At 49.9% G+C, this 27,318-nt stretch overlaps 1 protein-coding gene across 1 annotated transcript in view; it reads right to left on the reverse strand.

The window, feature by feature from the left end:
• nsd2 (nuclear receptor binding SET domain protein 2) overlaps positions 1 to 26,293 on the reverse strand; it is a 41,178-nt gene extending 14,885 nt beyond the window's left edge. The window contains exons 1-9 of the mRNA XM_088921543.1: positions 26,162 to 26,293; positions 15,404 to 16,095; positions 7,664 to 7,820; positions 6,708 to 6,877; positions 5,948 to 6,367; positions 4,226 to 4,403; positions 1,916 to 1,981; positions 1,326 to 1,447; positions 575 to 653 (exon numbers count right to left, since the gene is read on the reverse strand). Coding sequence (XP_088777669.1) covers positions 575 to 653; positions 1,326 to 1,447; positions 1,916 to 1,981; positions 4,226 to 4,403; positions 5,948 to 6,367; positions 6,708 to 6,877; positions 7,664 to 7,820; positions 15,404 to 16,066 — 1,855 coding nt within the window. The 5' untranslated portion in view covers positions 16,067 to 16,095; positions 26,162 to 26,293. The remainder of the gene's footprint in view (positions 1 to 574; positions 654 to 1,325; positions 1,448 to 1,915; positions 1,982 to 4,225; positions 4,404 to 5,947; positions 6,368 to 6,707; positions 6,878 to 7,663; positions 7,821 to 15,403; positions 16,096 to 26,161) is intronic.
• Positions 26,294 to 27,318: the final 1,025 nt, after the last annotated feature.

Consider the following 27,318-nt stretch of genomic DNA (forward strand, 5'->3'; position numbering starts at 1 on the left):
GAAGGAACCCCGGGCACACAGCTTGGAGCCTCCCGACACCACGCGGCTCGGCCCAGTCAGGAGCACAGGCGTCTCCGAGGCAACAGCTTCGGAGACGCCTGGCCTGCAGTTCTCTATGCCCTCCTACACATCACGATCACACTCTTTATCAAGCTCCAGATTGCGGTCACAAGTCCCGTCAACAGACTGCCGCCTATGACTGGAGTTTCCCCAACGAGAGACCCGAAACTACGTTTGTATGCAAGGTTATCAGCTGGACGATTGAATCTTTCCCTCTGGGCGCTTGTCAACACAGCTGCATCCCAGTACTTTCTTAACTTCTTTTCTTTCCGTCTTCTGCGCAACACTGGCGCAGGACTCTTCCTCAGGATGTCACCGTTAAGAAGCGGCTGTCAACCGACTCATCTGGTTAAAAGATAAGGTCATTACCACCATCGGCACTATCAGGTGGGGTCTTGATAGGTCTTACAGTAAAGCAGAAAGTTTGCCAGCGTGAGAAAGAGAGGAGGCGATCTGCAAAGCTAAACCTAGAGAAGGTTCTCGAAGGCCGCCAGACAGGGTGGCCAAACCCTACCCCAGCGGCTTGTCCGAGGAGCCGACGCGCTCTCCACGGCCCGTTCCATCGTCTCTGCTAGCGATTTGGATTTGCGAGTCTTTGTGGAATCAGGAGGGGAGAAAGGAGAGAGAGAGAAGAATTAGCCCTGTTAACAATGCAACAAAAATAACAAAACCAATACGACAAGCCACCTTTAACATCACAGATTACAACAGATTAAATTAACAGCATTGAGCTAATGGGACTCTGTCTAGTTCCCCGAGGGGCAAAATAAAAAAAAAACAATTCAAATTTCACTCTGAAAAGTTCCTTGTTAGACGAAGGGTTTCTCATCCTAGAAAACCACCTCCATATTACATCCACGCTTCTTTGTCAGTGGTTCCAGGTAGGGGTGAGAAAAAAACTAGGGGCCGGTTGAAAGAGCTACAGAAACACCTTATGTATTGATACACCCCATAGCTAAAGATCACGAGTTTGACTTTTCACCTGGTCAAAGCAAGAATAAATCAACATCACATCTGTTACTGCAGTGTTGAGTAAAGCCGTCTGTGAACCATTATGTTTCCAACTCGTGAGGCCATAAACGACACTCATTTGTGATGAATAACATTAATTGTTATTGTTGAAATCCTGGTTCGTTTCAGCCACAACAGCAATGATGGCACCTGACGTCAAGTGGACCATCGGCAGACTAAGCTTCTCTGAGGATACCGAAACATGGAACTAGCAAAACCCCTCTTTATGAGGTTTCCCCTCTTAAAGTCGCTACCTTGCGCTGTAGAGTACCGCTGTTGAGTCTGGCCCTCTTCCTGGGCTGTTCCACCTTGTCCTCTTCAGCGCCGTCCAGTGGTCTCTTTCCCAGCCTTTTTGGATGGGTCAATTTTGGGCTTCCTTGAAAAAAAAAAACACCAAGATATGCAAATAATGAAATGAAGCAGAAACGGAAGGGATACACAACCCTGAGATGCACAGGAGATGGACAAGAACAAGTGAATCACTACCATAACTGACTAAATAATAAAGCCCCCCCCACAAAATCATCATGCTAGATTATTCTACTTTTCTAAAACCATGCAGAAATAGAAAACATTTTGATGCACAATAAATTATAATGTTAGAAATACTAGATAATATCCTGAGCAAAACAAAAGCCGATAATTGTTTTTTTCCCCAATTTAAAGACCAGCTCTTTAATGGGTATCTATGGCGATTGACAGTGCAATGATTTCTAGCCATCTGCTGCAGTTACAATGTTCATTTAGACACTCGTGAAACCCAGGATCCCTCTGGAACAGCAGGGACTCGAAGATTGCTCCATCTCCATCGAACAGGCCAGTCTCAAATCCATCTCAAGCTCACCTACGAGATCCGACTTCTTCCTCAATTCCCGATGTGCACAAGGCTTTGCTTTCCGTACTCTTCTGCCTATAAAAAAACAAAAGGGTCAGATGTAAGCAAGAAAGACCCAGAACAATTACATTAATTACAGTTCCCCCGTTTAAAGGCTAGGTCTAGCGACTGTAAAATTAAAACAATTCTTGCACTTAACAAAATATCTATAAAAACAGCATGTAAGTGTATTTTCCTATTGAAACAGACGCCGAAATCATATCTATTGCAGACCAACTCTTTAATTTCTGAAACCGATTATCAACAGGGCCTCTAGTGATTTTATACATAACAGTACAGACCGTTCTGCAGTGATGGGAATTTCCTGTGAACCCTCTAAATTATAATTCATACTTCCCCAAAGGCACACAGGACCCAAGTCCAGATCTGGGACAGAAGACAACAGGTCTTCTGCCCAAGACATTACAAAATATCAGGGCTAGGTTCTATGGGAAACCTATTAAATAAAAAATAAAAACGTACAAGCAATAGCAGAATAAGAAATCTGTATCAGCAAAATTATTTAAATGTGTTACTAGTGCTTCTCAATGTTGTGTATGCCTAGTTGAGATGCCTACCCCATATTTATTGGCAAAATTTATCATTGTTTTTTAGCTCTTGTAATTTGACAAGTTTCCTCCAACAACTGTCACCCAGGGGTGCATCTGCAGTCTGAGGAGACTTCCACAAACACACAACACCAACAGATTAGGGTCGCATTATTCAGCTGTACCCAAACTGTGAAGAGCCGGATCGTACGCGCCAACCAAACGTGGAACTGCTGTCAGCACGGCCCTGAGCCCACGGGGGAAGAGTGAGCAGGACCTGGCCTGCGCCCCCCCAGCCGCCTGCTCCTCAGGGCGCTGGACTCGACACCCCCTGGAGGACAGGCTCCTGCCTCACATCCTCCTGGGTGTCTGGCCACAGTGGGTGGGGGGTTGTAGGTGCAACCAATGTGCTGGCAGCTGAGTGTGTCCAGGCCAACTCCTTCATCCTCTGCCCCACCACCACCAATCAGGTGCACAGACAGCAAGTGAAATGACCAGAGCTCGAACCCGTGATCACAGAGCCCAGCCTGCCCTTGGAGAAAGCCCCTCTCCCAGCTGGATACTCATGATCCCTCTGTGATCTCGGTAATGGCTACCCTTCACTTGCCTTTTCTAACCAGCACCATCGCTCTCAACTGGCTTGCAGGCTTCCAGCCACGACTCCAAAACCTGCTCTCACCCGTGGAGCAGCAGAGCTTATTAAACCACCGAAGTAAGTGTTGCTCGTTCCACAGAACAGCCTGCTGATCCTTGCGTACTGGAACGCAGCAAAGGTGAGTTTCTTTGAGAACAGCACCTCTCAGGACAGTGACAACCCGGGACAGTGCTGCTTCCCATGCTGGATGTCTGGCAGAGAGCCATAGGCACATCTGGGCAATGGCCTTCAAGTCACAGGCCGGGGTTAACCATCCAGAAGATGACCAACCAATCAGCGACCTGTGGGGAATGGAGACCCATGCCACCTGATCACCTCTTGGCCAATCACAACCCGTATTCTCCCCTGTCAAAAAGTGGCACATGTCTTTCCTAAATTGCTTCTCTCCCCTGAGCCTAGTTGGCCGGCTGACAGCAGCACCACCAAGTGACCGTCGTCTCTGGGGACTTGAACTCGGGTCTGAAGCGCCAAGTTTGAAAAGAGCCCGTACGTAAGCGAACTCTAACCTGCGGCAAGACCTCGCAACCAGTGAGCTGCCACCACTGGTGCAGCACGTTTGGACTTTCACATTCAACGTTACCGATCTTGAGAATTCAACTGCTATCCTGTTTGACAGACGAATTCAGTGACAAAGACAGTACTCACTTATGAGTATTTTTATGAGAATGAACTTAACACTTAACGTGAACTTGTTTGTATCTCTGCTTAACCTTGAAACCATTATATCTTGGTAGCCCACAAGCAGATGATCTATCATTTGTATCCAAGGCAAGCTTTCAAGTATTTAGTTTGATTTTTTTATCGACACAATGCATTAATGATTCCTGTGTATGTTAAGTCCATGTGCAGAGTGTTCATTCTGTTGACTGATTCCCAACAGCTGAGAAAAAACCTATGCAATTTACTGGAATGTGCCAGTATATTTCAAACTCCAACTCCATCATTTTCTCCGGCTTCCATGACTTAACTGTCAATGCTAACAATACAAAATGTGATTCTTTCCCTAGGTAGAGGCCCTCACTCTAAAGGAATTTTTTCCTGTAGTTTATCGCCGCGGTAGCCAAATCTCCCCCCCACCTGGGCCCAGCGGAGCCGAGGACTCGCTCAGGGAGACCTCCACAAAGGCGTCCTCCAACTGGGCCTTCTTCACAGCCTGGCGGGGATGGAGCCTCCTTCGGCCTTTCCTCCCCTTCAGCTTGGGAGCAAGCGAATCTTTCCCATTCTCCTTCGAGACGTCCAGAGGTTCTGCCACAGCCTGGAAATGGGGGAAAAAAAGACAGGAAAATTGCTCTCCTCTTTTCAGCTTTAAGAGAAAAACTGAAAAAAGCAAACTCTTGAAGCCAAAAGGTCTTCAGGTCACCACTTCTTCAGTGCCTCTGACTATGACACTCCCAGTCTTGATTTTCTAAACGCTATCTGTGCGCTCGGGTGTTCATGCTTTCCAGGGTTAGCAAATTCCCAAAACTTTAGTGCTTCCCCTCTCATGTCACTGGTAAAAAAAGACAATACATCAAATATACTGACATATACAAGAGGTAAAATATATATTAGTATCAGGGATTTTTTCCCACACAGCAGAAAAATATTGAGATTCTTCAAAGGCCGTGTTTCATGTACCCCAGACACTAGAGCATTCCACAACGGGACAGGCTAACGTGAAGCCAAATACAAAATCAACTCCAAGCAAGATTTAACTGAAAAAATATTTCAACTTTCCTTCCAACTGGCTGTCGTTGAGGGGGAAGAGAATGAAAATCATTTACCTGCACGTTACACAACGTTCATTACAACCACTTATGTGCCAATATATTGTCTTACATTTACAAGCACTTTGGTATCCTTGAAGATGAACATAGCTATATGCCGGGCATGTTCTTTCTCTTTGTTCAAATCTCATATTTCTCGGAAGGTTGAAGTCGCAAAGCTAGCCTGTCTGATAATTGACTGTTTTCAGGATCTACTCGCCTGCACAAGAACAAAGCCTTGGCTGTTGGCCTTTAATGCAATGAAATCTAAGAGACTTTACAGACTCGACAAGCATTCCTCCCAGACATCGAAACTGGAAGGTATGGTGACGAGCCCTTAATTCCGGAGCGGTAATGAGTTTGTCAGAATGGAGGAGCCAGAGAAATGATCAGGTCTCATCCCACAAGGACACACCTTGCAAAGACTGAAGCTCGAGAGCAGGCTAAAGAAGCAGAGGCAAGCGAAAGGGGAACCTGGAGAAGCAAGGAAGGAGTTTTCCTTGAGCAGGAAGAATTACACTGATGCCCAACCACCACAGGAAGGACAATCGTCCTGCAGCCATGCATACCGAAAACCGGAAGAACCAAGATCAAAACCCAGCACTACCAAACCTAATTAAAAGTTTTTGAAAAACTTAAATCGATAAATCCATCATACGTCCGATGCTGTTCCGACAACACAACTCAAGTCAAATCAGTTTAAATTTAATAGCGACAAGACTGAACTCGTCAACCCTACAAAGAAAGGCGCAAGGTGCCTTTAGCCGGTGGAAGATACAGACTAGATTACTGAAGACCTGCTGGAATCGGCACTGAGCAGCCCGATGCAACCAGACAGGCCCCTGGCGATACCAGCCCCACAGGGTCAGAGAAGCTCTCACTTCCTTCCACCTTTCCCCCCCGGATTGCTGCCGTGTCCCACTCCAGAAGAGAGGAAGATGAAGTGCCGCATTTTAATAGACACTTGAGTAGAGATTTGACACCGAGCTGTGAAAGGAACGAGACTTCACAGCGACAACGGTATCCCGACGCACAAACGGGGAGTTTCACGGACCTGGTCATCTGGCTGCGCCTGGTCTTCCTTCTGCTTGGAAGCCGTCGAGACCGCTTTCCTTCTCTTCAGCGGCCACTGGCGCCCCTTGCCCGCCCTGATCCTGCCAGGAGCCTTTACCGTGGGCGTCCTCTTAGTCCATGAGGTGCTGCGTCTGTGCGGGGCGGCGGGGGGGCCGGGGGGCTCTGGGGGCAGGGTGGAGGGCTCCTGGCAGGCCCGGGGCAGCGCCGCGGGGTCGCCCGGGGCCCGCTCCTCCAGGCCCAGATCGCCGAGCACGCGGGGGCTGAGCTGCGGCCGGCCGTTGACGTAGGCGAAGGTGAACTTGGCCAGGCGCTCTCCCGTCTCCATGCCGGCCGCCTCCTTCGCCTGCATGATCCCAATTTCCCACTGGGCCCGCAGCTTGGCCGGCACCGACTTGGGCAGCTGTGAAGGAGAAAAAGAACATCGCTGAGAAGACGTGCGCAGCACGGTGCTCGCCTGCTGGCGTTCCTCCTGGCTGGGGGAGGTGCTGTTCCGCCACACTAATAGACTGTACGTCCACACCCAGACTCCTCAAGGGATCACTTCCGCGATTTCCACTGGAACAGCTCCAGCTCTCGACCCCGCAAGGGGGAACAGGACCGGAGAGCCCTGGAGAACGGGCTGTGTACGCGCCAAGCCATCGATCTCCCGGTGGTTTCCAGCCCGGGCTGTCTGAAGCAGCCCCAGCAGCGCGGTCAATCAGACGGGGAGCCCCGCGGGCGGCGAGCTGGGGTGGGGGTACCTTCTTCTTGTCGCTGCGGGCCGTGCACGGCCTGGCGCTCTCCTGGCAGAGCTCCCTGTACTGCTGCTCCCCGCCGAAGGGCACGATGCTCTTCTCGAAGATGTAGCCGTGCTCGGGGGCATTCCCGAAGAACTGCACGTGGTACTGCACGCTCGTCCGGCTGTTCACTGCTGGGGGGGGAGAGAGAGAGGCGGTCACCGGCCCGGAAGGCTGGGCTGTCTAAAGAGGAGCGTGCTTAAGACACAGGTCAGGCACGAATTAAAACTCTCCCGCTCAAAAAAAACAACAAACGAAAATTCGAACAAACGAGATCCCGATGAGGTTCCTCTGTAGCTCAGACCACCATTTCTCCACTGGTGCGTTGCAGAACAGAGGTACGCCTTCGGACATTATTCTCACAAGACAGACATTTTTAGAAGTTAAATCAAGTTGAATTGTATAGATATTCTGCGGATTAACCTAAGCGTCGTGTGGCACGTTTGGTGTGTACACCCGAGACGGAACAATGTCCGAAAGCAGCTCTGTTTCACTGTCACCTGCTGCTGTCAGGATGCAAGGTGAAACAGATTTAACACCGAGATGAGTTTGTTTAGAAGCCTGATAATGTGTTCTGGCCACCGAAGTGTGTCTCATTAGGGAATGGGGCGGAGTGCTGTAAATGTTTCAGATTTATGTACGTGTACTGTGTAAAAGAGAAGATTGAGAAACTGTCACACTTCCTTGCCACATGTGTGTATTAAACACAGAATCTTCAGTCTACATGCACTGCTCTCCTTGGAGGAGGGTATCTGGTCCGTCAAACTGCTGGCAACACAGCCCTCTCCGTATGAAAAACCAATTTACCTGTACGAGCGACTTGGAATCCTTCATTCTTTAAACTAACAAGAAGGCTTAGATGAGGCAGTCGTGCCTGTTTACAGATTGTAAACTTGGGCGTGACGCTGTGCCCTACATACCTTTCAGTTTGATGTGGTTGCTGAGAGCTGGGTCTTTGGTTACCATGCAGGGCCACCAGGGGTACCCCGACACCTTGGTCCAGACGACGTCGCCCACTGAGAACTTCGCCGACAGCTCCCCCTCGCTCTCTTTCAGGGGCTCCTGCGCTGGAGACACCTGCCAAGAGACGGGGCGCAGGCATCACGTACTGTCACAGGCTGCCTGATGCCCTCGGGCGAGATGCCCACAGAGGTGCCAGCCCCTGGGCTGTATCTGAAGCAGAACCTCAGCACTGGAAGGCTTCTCTCCTGTAAGCGTCAAACGACGGCACCGATTGCTTAAAACTAGTCGCTGGCTCTTCTCTGAAAACACCGAAGCACTTTTTGCTGGACACGGCTCGGGAAGAACCGCACGCATGGAAGAGGGCGCGGAGCTTGCTCGCGATTCGGGCGACTGCGTACAGCCGCACCGATCACAAAGGAAGACGAGGGTGGTTACGGACTAGTCCGTTTGAGACCCCATTTGCCCCGGGGCCTCCCACACCTACAGAGCGTACCGGGGAAGAGGTGGGAGCAGGGGTAGGACTCCCCAAATCACAGACTACTGTGCACACAGCTCGACACAAAGCAGACCTGGAAACGATCCGCAGACGCGACCCCAGCGGGCTCCCCCGTGTTACTCGAGCACTTCGTTGTGCCGAAACACAAATGGCAATGGTCCAGGCAAAGACTTGGGTCCACGTCCTTTTAAAAAGCAGGGATGTCATATAAGCCAATTTTCAAGAATTTCACTGGAATCAGAACTACAATGGGCAATACGCTGCAATGCAATAGACTTTGATTCTGTGTTTTGTCTGACGTTGTAACAGCTGACATTAATCACATCTAAAACTACTTTCCCCCGACTAGCTTACGCTGATAATACGTACATTTACTATATATAGTGTAATTAAACAAACTGCTTTACGATTCCCACTACAGCAGTCGAGGATCTGCATTCGATGGTCTGCGACATCGTTTCATTTAACTTCGGTGCAAGCAATTAAGCCTCCTCAAACAAACGGTTTTAAAATCAATTCATGTGCAACTCCGCTCTAAATCAAACGAAAACCACGGATGGAAATCAGGGCCAGGCCTGGAGAGTATCAACAAGGAGGGAAACGGTGTGTTCCGCTGTCTCCCATGGCAGCGGTTGAAGGGTGTTGCTGTGGTTACCCTTTCCTTGACGATAAGATTGGTGGTTTCCCTCCACCACAGGCAGGGAAGAATGAGGTCACTGGAGCACAGGAACCCGAAGATGGGAAACGGGGCCAGGTTCCATCTACCAGACTGGCATCGCGCCAGCCTGGCTCGAAACCCGCTCTTACTCCAGAGCTGTGGAGACCCGTTAGAGCAAAAGGTTCTGAATGAGATCCAGCTACCAAAGACGGGTTCACACAAATCACTTAATTCCTGCCTCTTCCATTCAACACAACTACAACTGACAGGTTTTAATAAGACGTAGCAACAAGTCACAGCCACGATCTTTCTTAATTGGCAAGCTTTCGGCTTCGGACGAAATACAAACATTTAGATGGCCCCGATGCAACATTTTCATTTTCCACACAGTTCGCATTCAAATCATGGAAAAAAAAAACATTTTATCCGTGTTGTGGTGGCATTTCTGTTTCGGCAGCAGTGTTCCCATCTTCTAGCCTGACTTATGTCAACAGGGGGACACAAGACTTCATCAGCAAGGGTTGCTGCTGGCAGTGATGGGGGTCAGCCTGGGTGGGGCTCTTCCCACCATACCAGCACTTCCAAAGGGCCAGTGCGCCAGCAGGGTGACTTACTGCGAGGGGCGGCACAGTGGTGGTGCAGCTCTGTGGTTGCCACACACCTCTGGGGCTGGCATCATTAAACTCTTGTATAATTCAACCTTTTGTTTGGGATCTGCATGTTCTCCCCTTAAAGGCACGTACGTCCAGGTTCAGAGACGGTTTCTTCCCACAAGCTGTCAGATTACAGAGGAACGGTGGCACTTGGGCTAAGGATCTGCATCTGTGGCTGGAAGGTTGCCGGTTCAAATCCCACGGCCGGCAGAGGAATCCTACTCCGTTGGGCCCCTGAGCAAAGCCCTTCACCCCAGCTGCTCCAGGGGCACTGTACAATGGCAGACCCTGCGCTCTGACCCCCAGCTTCTCTCCCTGTCTGTATGTCTCATGGACATTTACTGGTGCAACTGAAGTGAGGTACCTTGCTCATGGGTAAGTCAGCAGCGTCCCAACCTGGGATTTGAACCCATAACCCCACAGCTCGGTGTCCAGAGGCCTGGCTACTCCTCCACACAGCTCTCTGTTACCTCCATGGCTCGATTACATCTAGCGCAGCTCAGACAACTAAATGCACATGATTTCCCCATTCCCCATTGAGAAGTCTGGCATCTACAGCAGGTTCACACAACATACAGGAATGTCACAGGTTAGCCTCGATCCCCAAGCTTTTAACTGCTAAGACGTCAACTCGCTCCACAACACTAGGCTGCCTTTAACAGGGCAAAGACCCACAATTACTCTGCTGCTGTCAGCAGATATTAAGACAGGAAAAAAAAAAAGACTCAGGACATAAAGAAATGTGCCGTACGGCATGCACCATTTACTGGGCCCTATACAACGTGCTCATTGTAAGACAAGGGTCAACAGAACCCCTACCACCTTCACTTGTTATGTTAATGAGCAGATAAGAAAAGGACAAAGACTCGGCCATCTGGGCCATTAAGAACCTGAATGCCAGTGTGGTGCAGGAGAGCAGCAATCGTCCACTTCCCACACGAGCACCAGAGCCTGGTTTCCATACAGACTGCAACTGCTCACAGGGCTCTCCAGCAAAAGCACTGCTTCACAGGAAATCTATGAGCATTTTCACCTCAGCTTTTATCTCGAGTGCAATGTTTTCTACTGTAAAAGACTTGCACTTGGGACATCCAGACAGCATGGGAGCCAGGGAGAACAGGAATGACCTGCCATGCCACCTCAATGACCTAGATCGAACGACTCCAGCACATTCTCCCCATCCACATCACCCCAACAGCGTGGAACGGTTTCTTCACCAGACGCCCAAGCAGACAACTTGCACGTGTAAAAGTGCAGACAGAGTGGATTCATGGTAACGCCACGCTAGGTAAAATGGGTTTTCACAGAGGAGCAGAGTTCCTGATGTTTTGATAAACAAAAATGTAATAAAAGAAACACCACTTAGGCCAAGAAATCTGTCAAATTTACAAACATCTTTTGCTGTACTTTGCTAACAAAGGCTGCCATCCATCTGAAGTAAAAGCACTATTTTCAATATCATGTCTTCATTATACACACAGCCTGAAGTGTCACCTGCACCTCCGTGTCCAGGGCAAGGGAGTTCTAGAAGCAGAACAGTGCCATCATGCCCAGTCCAATGCCCTGGGCGAAAACAGATCAACTGCATCCACAACCGCACGAGGCAAGCGTTACACACATAAACACAAAAAAAGCATAAAAGCGTAAACACGTCCAAGAGCTCCGAACATACACAACAGCTGCCACAACTTCCTGGACTGCTGAAAGAAAAGAGATCGAAAGGCAAAAATCCACATTTCCAATCTGTTCTCCGCTGGTCGGCACAAAAGAAAATGGCTGCCCTTGACCCTTTCTCGCAAGACGTCGGGATCAGATTCTGGCCTTCACAGTTCCTCGTTTCCAACCTCTGCCTGGCCTGGCGGCACGCTGGCAGAAACGCAGCCCTGGGTGGCGGTCCGACGGAGCTGTCAGCTCTGAGCTCTGCACTGCACTCCGCAGCCCTTGTGGGTCCTTGCCCTGGGAGAATCAGAGGCCTGGTCTCAGTATGGGGTCTCCGAGTGATGGACCGTAAGGCTTTCCACAAAGTTTCACCGATCTGGGTGTGTGAGAGCTGGCAGGGGGTGAGCTTGGCTTTCTGCAGAACGCTGACCCCCGGGAACGCAGGGCACTTAAAGAGCCTCAGCTGTCGTCAGGATTGCTCCTCTCCCCCCGTCAAGGCAGGGCGAGACTCTCAGGAAAACACACGTGCTCAAAAGCAGCAAGCCCCACCCCTCCACCTTCGACAGCCAGGGAACAGCTAACAGAGGAACAGTGCTATTAGTGAAGTCTTAAACGGGAGGTCAATGTAGACAAAGTCGGAATGTTTCTCAGTTGGTTCCGATAGTGTACTGCCGCTCAGTAAGGGGCTGTCCAGCATGTGTGAGAACGGAAGTGATAAGTGGGAGTCAAATTATTCCCAGTAATGGAAAGCAGTCGAGAAGAGTCAAGTTACCCTCCAAATCTTGAGCTTTCGCACCTCTACTCCCGATACTCGAGGCCCAAGGCAGACAGAAGCTTGCATGCAGTTGTACACAGGCGACACAAGCGATTGCAATTCAGTCAGCAGGGCTGTAACTGAGCTTCCTGGATACCACTGTGCTCAGCAGTTGTGAAAGGCAGAGGACTCCACAAGAACTAAAATGACCCATTTCTTCTTATGCAGATGTTTTTACAGGCAGGAAAAATATTACTGAAAGACCATTCACCCCTACATAGTTCATAAGATGCAAAAACTTCAACATGGAAATAATTTAGAAACACAAAGGAGAGAACAGCCAAATGGATTTCTTCCCTCCCAGGCTGAGTGAATGTTTGATTTTCTAGCAGCAGAAAGCAACCACAGCTGCTCCCTGTTGATAAGAGGCAGAATGATCACCTGGCCAGAAAACAAGCCTTTTCCTTAAAAAGAGTTACTGCTGGTTAAAGACTCGGGCTGACGCGCTTTAAACCAAAGTTTGACAGCTAGGTTTGACAAGACAGTTGAGTTTCCACTGTGCAACACCACACGGCAACTCACTAAAAAATAAAACAAGGCCAAAACCCAGACCTCCAGAAAGAAAAGGTCATGACTAGGATGAGCACCTCCAAAATATATTTAGGAACAAGATTTCTTTTCAATGTCTGTGGTCTGTTTACAGAAAATGGATGTTCATATATTACTCGTCTCTTCGTCAGGAGAATGCAGGACACATTTCTACAGACAAAGCACTTCTAAAATTCTGTCAAGTGTGAGGACAAACGTAGGCGTTTCCACTTTGACTTCAAAATTTTCACTACAAAAGCGAGTCAGATATTTAACCTCTCACAGCTGAAAGGCTCCTAATACTTACAGTCCCATAAGACTCTCTCTTCAGAAGGTGTTACTCTAATAACGAATCACAGAATTATGGTCCTTCACACAGACTGTCCATGGAACGGTTTTTAAACTTAGAACCGGCAATACGTTTTTTACCCCCGGATTTCGAATAACAAAGGCACATAAGTGCCAATTCCACCTGCCCTTCAGGTGCATGCTGTAGAGTGTGCACTGACCTTAGGGCAAAAAGTGTTCACAGAGCTGTGAGGAGTCAAGAATCACGGGTCACCCACAGAACCGGGTAACGACCCAGAACATGGGGGGGGGGGAGGGTTGGAGAGAGAGATTCGGAACCGCACCCAACCAGAACCGCAGTGCCTCATGTGAATTACAGCACTGGCTGCGCACTGCTCACAGGCCCAGAGCCCACGTGCTGAACGCTCTTCCTCATTAATATGTAGCTGTGCATTTGGAAGCAAACTGACAAACCACACCAACTTATCCATCAGCCAGCAGCAGCTAATGAGATAAAAAAATCTCATAAACACTGCCAATCTCATCGTCTACAAAAGCACTGAGGGTGCAGAAGACAAAAAAAACAGTCTAATTCTTTACTTTAAAATACTCCACAGGAGGAGAGGGGAACCGCTGGTCAGCTCTCAGAGGTCTCATCGGCGCCCCTGCAACAGGAAACCTCTGGTGTCTCATCTGCGCCTCGGCTGCAGTGCTCTGCACACGTGGCTCAGGCGAGGGGGTCACGGCACTTGGGGTTAAGTTAGAAGGTTTGGGGGTTCCATAAAAGCTGAGGATCTACATGTCTAGAGATGCACTGTAAACCACTCTGAACCACCTGTACAACCAAATTTAATTCAACTCAGAAAACCAGATGCACCAATGTGATAATCGCTCACTAGACAATATATTTCAATACTACAAATCAAAACCTTGTCAGACATACGGAACAGCGCGGAAACAAAATCACCGATTCCCATCAACCTGTGCCAAGGAGCACTGTTATAACTGCTCTTCTCCAAACGTGTCCAGAGGAGCTTGAGCTTCCTGGTTTTGTCTCAGGAGATCTTAATCACAGGCTCATCGCTTTGACTTGGCCGTGAAGCTGGAACCAAGCTCGAGAAAGGTCTCGGTTTCAGAAGAGCCTCGAGTCAGGCGGGTGAGCTGAAAGGCAAGCAGCAGCGTCTCTGCGGATGGAAAATCTCTTTCTGATACACTCATTCCTCTCCGTGTCAGGTCATCAGAAAACGACCACCTAGCAAGGACTTAACGTAGCTGCTTAAAGTTCTGCGTCTAAAGTAGTATGCTGGAAGCAGGGCATTTTCAGATCCAAGGACTAATAAACAGATCCTCACAGGTGCGAGGCACGGCACTTTCTTGCCAACATCACTGACCGGCCTGCGGTATGTTACAAGGCGAGTGGCTCCAGGGGTGGAGAGGTCTGCCGGCACCACCTCATTCTCCCCTCGGCAATACGGCTGCTGTGTGTTTCGAGTGCGTAGCCTTGAACAGAGGTGTACATCTGGTTAACTGGTTAACTGTATAACTAGGGATTCTAAATCGAGTGGGGTTATAAATTTTAACAACAAAAGGTATTGCCGCATAAAACTGCAGTGTGGTGTGCCAAGAGACGCACATCCTGGGAGTGCACTCTGGGTGCTGGGACTAGGTGGGAGAGTGTGCTCAAGGGCAGCTTTCAGCCTCCGACAGAGCACTGCCTCAAGCTGACAAAGGCCCTGTCTCGCTTTCAGCACAGACATTTGCGCAGTACCGCCGAGAATCAGCTCAGGACTGGGACACATCAGCAAATAAAATCGAAATCAATCACTGTATTGTAAATCTGGAAGAGAGACTGATGGCAATTCCATTCCAAAATGAATCACTGCTGGCAGTAGTCGCCAAAGTTTGACCTAAGTCTCGCTCTTCTGCAGAAGTCGTGTCCAATCCTAGTCTTGAAAGGCTGGCGTTTCCGCAGGTTTTCATTCCAGCACAGGTCGTACACAAGCGAAGTTCAACCTGCTGACCCAGTTAAGCCAGGTTTTCCGATGCTGCTGCCTGTGGGAGCCTGCAGACACACAGACCTCCAGGAGCAGCACTGGACACCACTGCAGTATGGGGTCACATATATCCAGCAGAAACCATAAGCACAATCAATACTGCGTCACCACATCTTCCCTTCAACGAACACACAAGCTAGACAGTAAGGTTTGAAGGTGGTCCCCCACACCCTACAACCTTCTGCTCTTTACTTTCTTTCTCAACTATCCACATAATGCCCTTTTCCCCCGGAATAACCAACTACCCATAACCACGACAACAGCTGTTCAAGAAACAAAAGCCGCAATCAATGTCTTGTCAAAGTTTCAGGGCTTCTACAGAGGAGGTTTTGGAGCTTTTAGCAGAACGCCCACTCCGCTTTGCCACACGTATAGGATTCTAGGCCAGCAGGAAAAACCGGATTGAATTACCATCTACGAGAGCCCTCTGGCCTACCCCCTTCTCCGATTTAGGCAAATCGAATGCAGTGTACCGTTACAAAACGCCAACTACAACACAAACCACCAAGAGCTGCCGGGGGCTGCTGGGATGTCAGGAAGTACCTACCGAGGACGAGGCGAGAGGGGGGGGAGAGATGCATGAATGCCCAACCTTGTACGCCGTCCCTGCGCTGCTGCCTGAAGCCACACTTGCCGGTGATGACGCCGCCGGCGCCAGGAGGGGGCGCCGCCGCGGTTCAGCCTTGACGAGCCTCCTCCTCCTCTTCCTCCCCTTGTTCTCCCTCTCCTTCCTCTTCTGGGCCGCGGGGGCGGGGGTGGCGGCGGCGGCCGGCCCCTCCCCGTCCTCGCAGAAGCAGGACTCGAACCGGGGCTTGCCGTTGGCCACCGTCTTGGTGATCTTGAGCTTGATCTCGGGGGAGTCGCCCTTCTTCGGGGGGCTGGCGTGCGGCGTGGGGGGGTCCCCGCCCTTCAGGAGGGGCGGCGGCTCCGCGGCGCACAGCTTGGGCAGCTTGTCCTGCTCGCCGTTCAGCACGCGGGAGGTCAGGTCCTTCAGCCGCTCGCCGCTGATCTGGATGACCGTGTCCTGCAGGGTGGCGACCAGCTGGGCGGCGGCGGCCTTGTCCATGAGGATGGCCGGGTCGGCGCTCATCTCCACGCCGGCCGCCTGGCTCTTGCGGCTGCTCAGCGCCTCGGGGGCCTGCTTCATGCTGACGGGGCTCAGGTGCTCGGGCATCAACGGCAGAGAGCTGCCCTTGGCATTCAAATCCATTCAGTCCAGCTGTTTCCAATCTCATTCAACTGCAGCAGAAAGGAGAACAGGGAGACGACAGGTTTAGCCATAGAGCTTCAGTTGCTGGCACGCCCCCCCCCCACTCACTCACTAGTATAGATCTCCCCTCCATCCAGACCGTCCTCGCCACACACTGCCTCAGAACAGCAGACAATAGGATCAAGAACCACAACCACGCAGGGAATGCACTTTTCTCTCTGCTTCCTCCTGGCAGAGGAGTGAGGAGTATAAGGCCCAGACCTCTTAGAAAGCTGCTACCCCACAGCCCTAAGACTGCTAAACTCTTCAATCTTCCCACCCTCACGTACAACCCTGTGAACTCAAAATACTGCCACTGCTACATTTTTCAGCTTCTATCTAAATGCTTGTTAAATTTATAGCTGCTACCCTGTTCCTGTCTTCAAGAACTGCGATGTTGTTTATGTCCCGTTCTATGTCAATATTATGTCATCCGTTACATCATTTGTCATGTGAGGAAACACACAAGTAAGCATTTCAAGGTACATATGACAAACTTGAACTTGATTTCAGATTCATGAGCAAAGGATATTAATTCCTCGTATTTAAGTACAGTGCTTTTTATCACAAGGGATCCCACGTTGTCTTGCACGGGTGACGTGTCCCGTCGCGTACCACACAAGAGGTTCTCACGCCCTGAGGAACGTGCAGCAGCCATTCTGCACCAGCAGCCTCACTGAGTTCCAAGACCAGGGAGGGAACTCACTCGACTATCTGAGTTAAGAAGGAACTGAAATGCACATCTCTGAAGATCGTCACCCACCTCTTGCACTCTGCCCCAACTCTCTCTCTCCTCTCTGGTAGGCAGGTTAGGTCCGTCAAAACAAGAGCTACCAGGGTTCATAACAGCACCTTCCCAGAGGCTGCGAGGTGCAAGAACTGGGCACTTTAAAGCTTTCGCATGGCTCAATGGTACAAAATCAGGCCCCACTATTACTTATTGCACTGCTCTTTGTTATTACTGGTGTGTTTTTAGGATGGTTTGTGAATGTGCTGGGTGGACACATTCCGTTATTGGCTCCATGTTGCATATTTGTACTGTATGAGCTCACTGATCCAAATTCCATACAAGTAGTTATGGCAATACAGTATTGCTTTTGAACAAGGGATCGTAAACAAGCAAGAGGACGGGCCCCGGGCTGAACGACCCGTCGGACAGCACCTCCTACATGAAGGCATACCCTCCTGGTCTTCACACTGGGGTACAGCTTTGGGGCGTCTGTTCTAGAGGGAACACAGCACCTCCACCACTTACACCAGCAACACGATGTGCTCTCACAGCCAACGCACTGCGTAGCTTCCACGATCTGGCCACAGGGTGCTAATGGCATTAGGATTAAAATCTTTTCATACATAAAGAAAATACAGATTAATGTTCCAGAAAGTTATTTTAAATATACAAGCAGCTACCGAGAGGAAAAAGGCAGAGTTGTGCTGCAGGCTGAAATCACCACAGAACAGAAATCGATCAAAACAATCTTTTAGACCAGGGGGTCTCAACCTCAGTTCTTAGTGGGTCTACCATCTTCTGACTTCTGCCACACCTAGAGATCTCACTCGTAGAGGTGGTCTATTTTTTGAGTGCGTCACTGTAATACTTCTCACCAGGCTTTGAGGCGTTTTATAGGTAATGTATCTTTTATGAAGTGAATTTTTTGAGTCTCTACTGTGAAAGACCTTAAGAAGAATCCTACACAACCAACATATGACTGTCTGGGACAAAAAAACTGAAAGCAGTATCCCCTCCAGGAATTGAGTGTGATGCTTCTTCTATCTTATCAACTTATCACAAGCCAAAAAAAATAAATAAATTCAAGTTTCATAACTACTGCAGTGTTTTTCCAGACTGTGTGTAAGTTTAGAATTTTCCCAGTCAAGTCATTTTTATTTATTTTATTTAACTCGACATGTAGATCACATTGGAACATTTCTGCAGTGAAATGTCTGCCACACAACTTGGACGAGCGAATAAGTACATCACAGTACATGAGTCATTATGACTACTAGTGAGCAGGAAGGGTCACATCATGTCGCAATTTGTGGCAACCTGAATGTGAGTTTTTGACAACATGGCAACTTACAGTACTTTCACAAAGTACTGTGCTTAATTCGAAATTTGACACATTTTTCTGAACATCAAGGAACGTACTTTTTTGCCAAGATTTAATAACTGGTCTAAAAACTTGGGACTGCCGTTCCCCTTTCGCCAGATGCGTCCATTGGGAACAGACTCCTTTACAATGGCGACCTGGAGGTTGCCAATTTGTGCCGCCGGAGATTTGACCAGGTCAAGCACCCGGCTCAATGGTAACACAGCAGCACAGGATTCAGGATTCAAACCCGTAACCTCATTAGACTCAGTACTGAGCCCTGACCGCCAGGCCATGCTCCTGTCGATATCAGGTTGGAGAGGCTTTGCAGTACGCTTGGGGGGAAGTGGGGGCATTCAGCCCAGCTAATTGTTTTGATTAACCAGATGCAATTATTCCACCACATCCAGCGACCAGTTACCGCCCCAGGCCTGCCAAAGCCCCTTGCACCTGTCCAGCAGACAGGGACGGTCATGCGAATGACGCTGGACAGATCCCACAGTCCTCACAGCCTTTCCCAGGGAACTCAGGCACCCTTCCACCCCAAGTCAGAAAGATCAGCTCATAGCTCGGCCGCTTCACATTAATTCAACAAAAACACAAAGCCATCTTGGAAATGCCTTACAGAAACAAAATGATTAGATACTGAAGGTGATACATACTGCAAGCTCAACCTCTAAAGGTTAAAGGTTAAGTTCATGTTGGTTCATAAAGGCTGAGCTCTGGGGAGTACCTGGAGTGCACCATCTTTTTCTGAGTAGTGAAATTCACAACTACTTTAAAATTTTAAAATAACCAGACTGAACACAGAGAAATAAGATAAACCTCTTCACATTACGTGCAACACATCCCTCAGTTACATTAAAAACAGCTTAAAAAAATTTACCGAGTTATCAGAACAATTACCATTTTAAATGTAGCAGTTACTCGTTATTGAACGGACGCGACGTGTAAATTCATTACGCTGATTAACATTTGTCAGGCAGGGGCTGCTGTGAAAGTCAAGTTTTAAGTTCCCACTGTGGGAAGCTGGACTCCTGCTCGGCACCAGCTCTGGCCCGGTCCTTGTGTACAGCCGGGACGAGCGCGTGCCCGTCCACGTGTCCCAGCTCACCCCTCGGCTGCTCAGTGTGCCACACACAACAGCACGGACACGCGCTGTCCTACAGACGGCTTGTGAAACAAGGCATGCTAGAAACGTCAGGAGAGGCCGGCAGTAATGGCAACAAGTGCCAGGATTATGTTAATGTCGCACCATTCATTCAGGGTTGCCATCAGTGACGTTCTGCTCCGACCAGGCACGTCGCCCGTACCATCACTGAGCCTGGCGAGGGGTCCCGAGGCTCCCAGATAAGTGGCCTGTTATTGACGGACTAGTTCTGGGTGTATCAATCGGACAAATTAGAAACTGTGGTGAACTACTTACGATATTGAGAGACACACTGATAGCACAGAAGCATTGCTCTCCTGATAAGCAGAGCACATTGTTTTGGTAGTGAGAAGCTCACCGAGGTCAAGTACCTAAACCAGGCATTTCTTCAACCGGCCAGAGTGTCAGCAACCACGTGTGAACTGTGCAGGCAGCTTGTTCCACACTCCCACAACCCTCTGGGCGCAGAAGTGCCTCCTGCTCTCCGTTTTAAAATCTGCTGCCATGTCATTTTAACCATTTATTCGGAAGACGCCCTCTGGGTTGACTTTGGCAATGTCCTTAAGAATTCTCGGTACTTGTACCAGGTGGCCTTGTAATCTTCTGTTCAAAACCAAAAAAAGGTTCAGTCCTTCAGTCCGTCAGTGCAGGACACTCCTTTAAGCCCTGCGGTGCATCTGGTTTCTCTTCTCCCAACTGATTCCAGAGCAGCAATATTTTGTAAACCGAGGTGACCAACACTGGGCACCCTGTTCTAAACAAGGCCTCACATTTCTGGTGTGATGTGATCTTTATGAATACAAGATTGAAACTCCACATTTCAATCAACTTTTTACTCTGCTCTTTATAAAGCTCTTCCAAAACAATGTGCTCCACTCCGTTTCAGGTGTTAAGGACAGCATTATGAGCCGCAAGGCCAAACTCACCCAGTCTACACTTGATTAAATTCCAAGATGCGAATTATGTAGGACCAATTCAGATGGAATAGCCCAGATGGAATTTGCGACTTTAGCCTATATAACAAAAATCACACTGATCCTCCTCCTTTGCTCAGAGACCCAACATGTTGCTGCTACAACAAATCTCTTTTCTGAAAGCCCCTCAGCCCCTTCAGGTTTTTTTCAGCTTGACCTCCACAGCACAGCACAGAAACAGAAAGGCAGGGCTGCAGCAAAAGCCTGCAAAAAAAAAAAAAATCACAGAAAAAAAAAGTGCCTCCAATTTCCAGATTTAGGATAAATGCCATGGCAACCAAAAACGTCAGGGCTCAAGAACACGCTGAAAGAGCTACCGCAGTAAGGTGTCCGTGCACAACGAACACAGCTACCACACAATGCAGTACAGCCGCGACCGGTCACAGCACAGCGAAGCCAGTCAATATCTTGAAAAAAAGCCACCCCATGTTAAAGCTCAGCCATGCTACAACAGTCAGCACGGCGGTTTCCGCGCTCTTCCCCAGATGGAAGTGAAAACATTCTTAATGCCACAGTGATGAGATTAACCAGCAGGACTGCAGCAGCACGGGGAGGAGAGCGCCACCAGCACAGACATCTGTCCCCGGCCGCTCTCACTGCGCGCGGCACGCTACAGCTCGGCCACGGCCCCATCTCTTTCAACCCGCGCCTGGAACGGGCCGAGAGCCGGCCCAGAAATCAAAGGGGAAAAAAGCCAGGGCGCTGGGCCCCGGCAGTGAAAGTGGATTCCTGTGTTGAGAGGTGCTCTCTCAGCTGTGGCTGCTCCCAGCTGCCCCCACAAAGGAGCAGCAGTCTTCCCCTGGAAGAGCCTAAGCCAGCGCTTTCTAAAATGGCCTCCAAAACACAACCCCCTTTCGCTCTCAAAAGCCAACTCAACAGGAGGCCGCCCCTGCCAGGCGCTGGACTGCAGGCTCAGCCCTTCGATGCGTTTGGAGGGCCTCGCTGTCTTTCCCCAAGGAAGAAGTGAACGCCGAGACTCCGAGACTCAAGGGGCCCAGGTCCTGCTGCGACCTCACTGCAGGAGGGAGGGGGGGGGGCGGACATGCTCATCAGGCCACCGTGGTGCATAATCAGCAAAATACTCCATTAACGCGTGGCTCTACTGGAGCAAAACCTGCTCCCCTCTTCCAGGAGGTGCCAAGCAAAGCCCTACAGGGGTGCCCCACTCTGAGGCACACGCATGTGATGGCAGAGGCCTGACAAGCACTGGAAGTGGGGGGTCCGCATGGCACAGAGAGCAGTTCACCCCCTTTCTCAACACCCAACCACCCCCCGGACACAGCGTCACACCAAACCACACGTGCCCGCAGGCCCGCGGCAGGCTGCGAAAACACTTGTAATCTTATCCACTACTCGCGCAGGCCATATTTACACAAATCCAGAAGGAGTGGCAACAATTTGATGGGCTTTACCACACTGGCTCCGAGGAGAAAACACAACGCTGAGAACAGAAGGGCAACACTTATCTTCAACCAGCCCTGAATATTTCAAAAATGTATATTTCCAGCCCCATGTTGACAGATCGAGAGCTCCGAACATAGTGATGCAATGACCTGGCCCGAGTGCCTTAGATGAGGTTCCTTGTTGTTATGGCGGTTTTAGTTTATTCCAGTCTCGCCACCCCCCCACCAAATACGCGACAATTCTTTTCAGAAGCTGCATTTGTTAAGCTTACACCCAGAAAGGCTACACGGAACATCTGACTCGGATGTTACGGTGAATAAGTCTAAAATCATCGGCGTTCTTGTAGCCAAGGCAGATTAACCCGTAGAAGTGCGCTTTCAGAAGAGCTCATTTTTACGATGTATTAGGCCATACACATTTCAAACCTCTCACACAAGAGCTGAGGTCCTGGCGCTACTGAAAGCTGCAGGAATTGAAAATAATTTTCTTATATCAGAAGGCAAGAAATACCCAACACCTGAAGAAGGCTCCACAGCCAAAACGTTGCGTTTCTTCTCTTTTCAGCATGGAACAGACCTGTACTTGTTCAAACCCTCTTTACCTGTAAGGGAACCGAGACCAGACAAGTCCACCTGTTTCCGAAGCAGGTTACGCTAAGCTCTTCCAGGACAGAAACACAAATTCCCTCCCGTCAGGGAATTAGCCTAAGGCTTGTCACATTTATTCAGTTCCTCCCAAAACCCAAGGCTGCAAAAATTACCGAGTAATTGGTAATCCTAAGTAGCAGTCATAAATTGTCCCAAATGGTGACCCCTATGAATTAACTGCAGAACGATCCTCTAAAGGCAAGACAAAAACGTTTGGGGTTTCCGAATCGTCTCGGACCGGGAAGGCCGCAGTGAACTTTCAAAGCGCCATTTTACACGGTGGTCTCCACGGCAACCTGCAATGAGGTGATGCCATTTGTCACTGTACTTCTATACACAAACTGAAAACAAGCATAAAATATTTCAATTTAAGCTAATGCACAGATTCTCAAAGCTACAGCAGGCCACACCAGCACTGGACAGAACAGTTTTATTACAAGCTCGAGTTTGTTTTTTGCCACAGGCCAAACGCAGGACAAAAGTGACAAAGAAACAACACGGTCAAATGGAACTCAGGTGCAAAACTACCCAAAGGACATTTCTTTTCTCCCAGTTCAAGGGGACACGCGTTTCTGACAGCGACGGATCGGAAACGACAAAAAGAAAAAAATATATATTTCGGGCCTACTTCACCTGAAGCTCAAAATGACAGGCCCCTCCCCGTGAGCACCATCGCTACTTCCAACAAGCTCCATTCAGCGCGCACAGAGCCCAAAGAAGCCAAGTGAACGGATGGGGTTGAGGAAAAGAAAAGCAAAAGGAATCGCAGAGGACATCCCAGGTGGATGTCTCCGGGACGCTGGGCAATAGTCTGGGCTCTCTTGGGCAAAGGTCACGCCTGGAAATTCCCCCCAAAAATCAGTCATTTTGGATCAACTTTTTTGACACCCGACAAAGGCTCCACAGCCGAAACGTTGTTTCTTTTCTTCTCTTCTCAGCGCGGAATAAACCTTTACTTGTCCCTTTGCAGCCTAGGCATGCTGACGCAGCTCCCTGCTGGAACTTTTTAGATGCCTGCTTCGTTTAACATACAATGTCAGGTGCCCCTTTCTACAGCTGGGCCTGCTGGGAGAGATCTGGGGGGAGGCGTCCCACTCAGGGGTACAGTGTCGGTATCCCCCCTTCTCTGGGAATCGAACCCCTGGCCCTCCCTCCGGTCAGGCATCCAGAAAACTGACCGACGCTCCACAAGTTTAGTGTGAGGTTTTCGCATGGCCTCACACAGAACTTACCCTGTGGATGGGTGACCTTACAAGGGAATGAGCGAAATGACAATCTTTTTTTTAGGTGGAAGGTTGACCATTTTTAAACGACCGTTTTCAACCTCCTCCATCAGGTAGTGGGCTGGGAGAAACCAGAAATGCCCTTCACTACGAACTTAGACAAGATCACCTTACAAAGGTTTGAATTTCTACAAAGAACCACGCTGCAGAAACCAACAGAAAAAAGAGTGCAGTAGGGCTGGCAGACTACCACAGGAAAACGTCCAATGAAACTTTTCTCAGCGCCGACCCCGGTGCCATTATACAGAAATCAGTGCCTGCAAATGAGCAGATATCAATCAAGGCCTTTTAAAAAACACGCCGGGTGGACCACCCACTGCCGCCTGGTAGAGGATACGGAAACCTTAACCGCCAAACCATCACCGAGACCAAATATCGGGATGACCCGCAGATCTGACTCCACAGTCCCATTCACATCGTCTAAACGCGAAATGAAGCTGGCACTGGCGAGTTTGGGGAGGTGGGGATGCTCTTCGGGTTTTTTTCCCGCACACAAATAAATTTTAATTTATACCAGCTAAAAACTCCCGGAATTTTTAACACGGACAAACACTCCGGGTTTCCAATCGCACAACCCTGTCCTCTTTCTTTTCCAGATATTCATTCATATATATATATATTTTATAGAGGTTCTTCTGAGCTGTCGGGGGGGGGGTATAAAATAAAGATTACGAGGAAATTTAATCACGAAGCCAAGAGTTTTTTTGGGGGGGAAAAAAAACAAACCGCCCGGTGAGACGCCCAAGACGAGCATCATTGAAAGATTCAACAGTACCTGTTAAAACTGAAAGACAAAAAAAAAAACAGAAAAGCAAAAACAAAAACTCAAGTGCTCTGGAGATCGCCAGGCGTCGCCGAGGTTTTTTCCTAGCTTGTGCTCCCGCGAAGCCGGAGCCGGTGTGAGCGCCGCGGATTGGACACGCGTGGAGCGGTGCGGGCAGCGCTGGGCTGTCCTAACCACAGCGCAGCGAGCACTGCCCATCTCAAACATGGCTTCCCCATTCAAAAAAAAAAAAGGCTACGAAACTGCTCCAGTATGCCACGGCATCCCCCCCCCCCCCACCACCCCACATCACTGGGAGAAACCCAGCGTTTCCAAACCAGGACGAGCCGGGATCCGAATGCGCTTTATTAACGAGGAGGCCCCTTTGCCACCACCACCACCCCCGCCGCCGCCGCCGCCGCCTCTCGTCAAAATAAATGAATTAAAAAAAAAAACCCCGCACTTGAACAGCGTTTCAGGGCTCTGCCGAAAATGGAAAGTATTGATCGCGTTTTCTAACGACGGACTCGCTCGCCGGCGCGGCGCACAGACGGGCTTTTCGCCCGGCGCACCGAGGCGAGAGCGGGCCGGCAGCAGGGCAGACCCGCGGGACGAGCCGGCTCCCTGCTGCTCCCTGCGACCGGCCTGTACCAGGCAGCGGGGTCCCACGGCCGGCGTCGCGGGAGAAACACGAAGGGCAAGGTCTCGGCGGATAGAAGAGGGGGGTTGAGCCCCGGGTGGAAATGCTCGTTCACCCACACGCATCAATCCACAAAAACATACCCGAGCGAAGTCCCTTCCTGCCGTGAACTCTCCTCCCAGGTAGGCACCAAACGTCAGGACCAACAGCGGTGGCTTGTCCCTTGTCCCCCCCCCCCCCCCCCAACCCCGATCAACAGCCCCCCAAGCGGGTCAGTCAGCTCTCTGCGGGGTCCAGTGAAAATAACACGGCGACACACGCGGGTCGAGACGTGCTGTGGAGGCTCTCCCGATCTAACCCCCCCTCCCCAAGCCCCTGCCATCACGGGCGGCTACCAGCGATCCCCGAGCCGGCCGGCCGGCCGGAGCAGACAAACGCCCCAGCTGGGACTGCAGGCATCGCCGTGCTGCCCGGGTAGGCCCCGCGACAAACACAGCGAGTTTATTCCGTGCATGAATTTAAAAAAAAAAAAATGCCCGAAGAAACGCTGGCTACCCCCCTCCGGGTCAGAACCGTGAAACAACCACATTGATCTTCTACGGTACCGCTACCCGGCGAACAACCTCGCAGCCGATTCTCTGTCTCTTTTTGTCTTTTGCTTTTAAAACGCACGCCTCCCCTGTGCTGAAATACAGTTCACTCGCCAGTCCCAGGCACTGTGCAACTTAACGCACTAAACCCCTCCGCTTCAGTTTAAAGGGATATAAAGAGAGAGAAGGAGAAAAAACAGCCGAGCCGAGGCGCTTCCAGACGGCACGGCGCGACCTTAACGGCCAAACGCGCTGAGCGCGGCGGTGCACACGACGGTGGAAGGAGGCAAAAAGAGAGAGATATTAACCTGTTTGCAGCATCTTCCAAGCGCCGAGTATTGCAGCGATAATCAATGCGAGTTGCAGGAACTCTAATCCCAGTCAGCGCGAAAAATACTCACTTCGGATTGGTTGGCAGCGGCAGCAGAGTTTAACCGGCCTTTTCAAAAAAAAACCTGCTCTGACCGGGCCCCATAAAGCATTCCGGGCGCTTCTCGGGAACGGGATCGCCTTACTTGTCACTATCCCGGCTCCTGGCCACTGCTCCGACGTCCCTGCCGACAGGTTTCCTTCCCCGCCGCCGATGGGGAGCGGGAGCGGTCAAGCCCAGAGCAGCTCCTCGGACCGGCCGCCTCTGCAAATGAGCAGCGAGGCAGGCATCCTCCTCGCGTGACGTCACCGGGGAAACGCGCTCGCCCGAGCGGAGCCGGGAGAGCCGAGCCGGGCCGGGCCGGGCCGGGCCGAGCCGAGCCCCGGGGCTGACATTGTCCGCGGCCGGCTGCGAGGTGAGGCGAGAGGCACAGCGGAGCAGCCCGGGTGGGGTTGGAGGGGAGGAGGGGTACCCGCGATACCAGGACGCCGAAATTCCCGGAACCCCGGTTCTCTACACGTGCAGCTCCTGCCATCGTTATGTGTAATTCGTTGTCATGGTGAACGCGTTAAAAATATTGGAGGGTGATGGGGACGCTTTTTTTTTTCTTCTTCTTCTTCTTCAGAGAAACATCAATACCTCAGACACAAATTGTGATGCTAAAAGCCTAAACGTATTGGGTTTTTTTTTTGTGTGTGTGTGTGTGCTGACTGAGTATGCACACTATCGCTATAGTTACAACACGTTAACTAAACGAGCTTCTTCACTAAACGATTGCACTGGATTTAACACGCACCGTCACAGGATGATGACAGCATGATACCAACGTACATTTCGGCTGCTGGGATTAGATGACTCACTCGAGTCAACCGAATTTGAATGTCATACAAGCGAACGTCCTCTTTTTTTTTTTTAAATAAAGGACACCGATTTCCGATGTCAAACTCGGGATATTATCTAACGTTTTCAGTTAAGGCGTGACAAAGGAAAAATGTTTTAATATGGGCCGGTTTAAAGCAAATACGTTGGACTTGAGGAAGGTTACAAATGAGCAGAAGCCATTCAGCCTGTTTATCTTCCTGGGTCTCGTCCAGCTGTTTCTTGCAGGAAGCCAGGATGTTGATGTTTAGTACATACAGTATATATACTTCATAGTCGGGTACCTTGTTCCAGAATCTTAGATTTAAGTAAAATACTAACCTATACAGCCTATATAGACAATCATATACAACAATAGAACGCGTGGTATTTTTAGAAAACTTAAAATTACTTTACACAAAAGCTTGGAGGTGTATGGAACAA

Source organism: Atractosteus spatula, chromosome 1, assembly GCF_055471065.1.
Source record: "Atractosteus spatula isolate fAtrSpa1 chromosome 1, fAtrSpa1.hap1, whole genome shotgun sequence".
NCBI lineage: Eukaryota > Metazoa > Chordata > Actinopteri > Semionotiformes > Lepisosteidae > Atractosteus > Atractosteus spatula.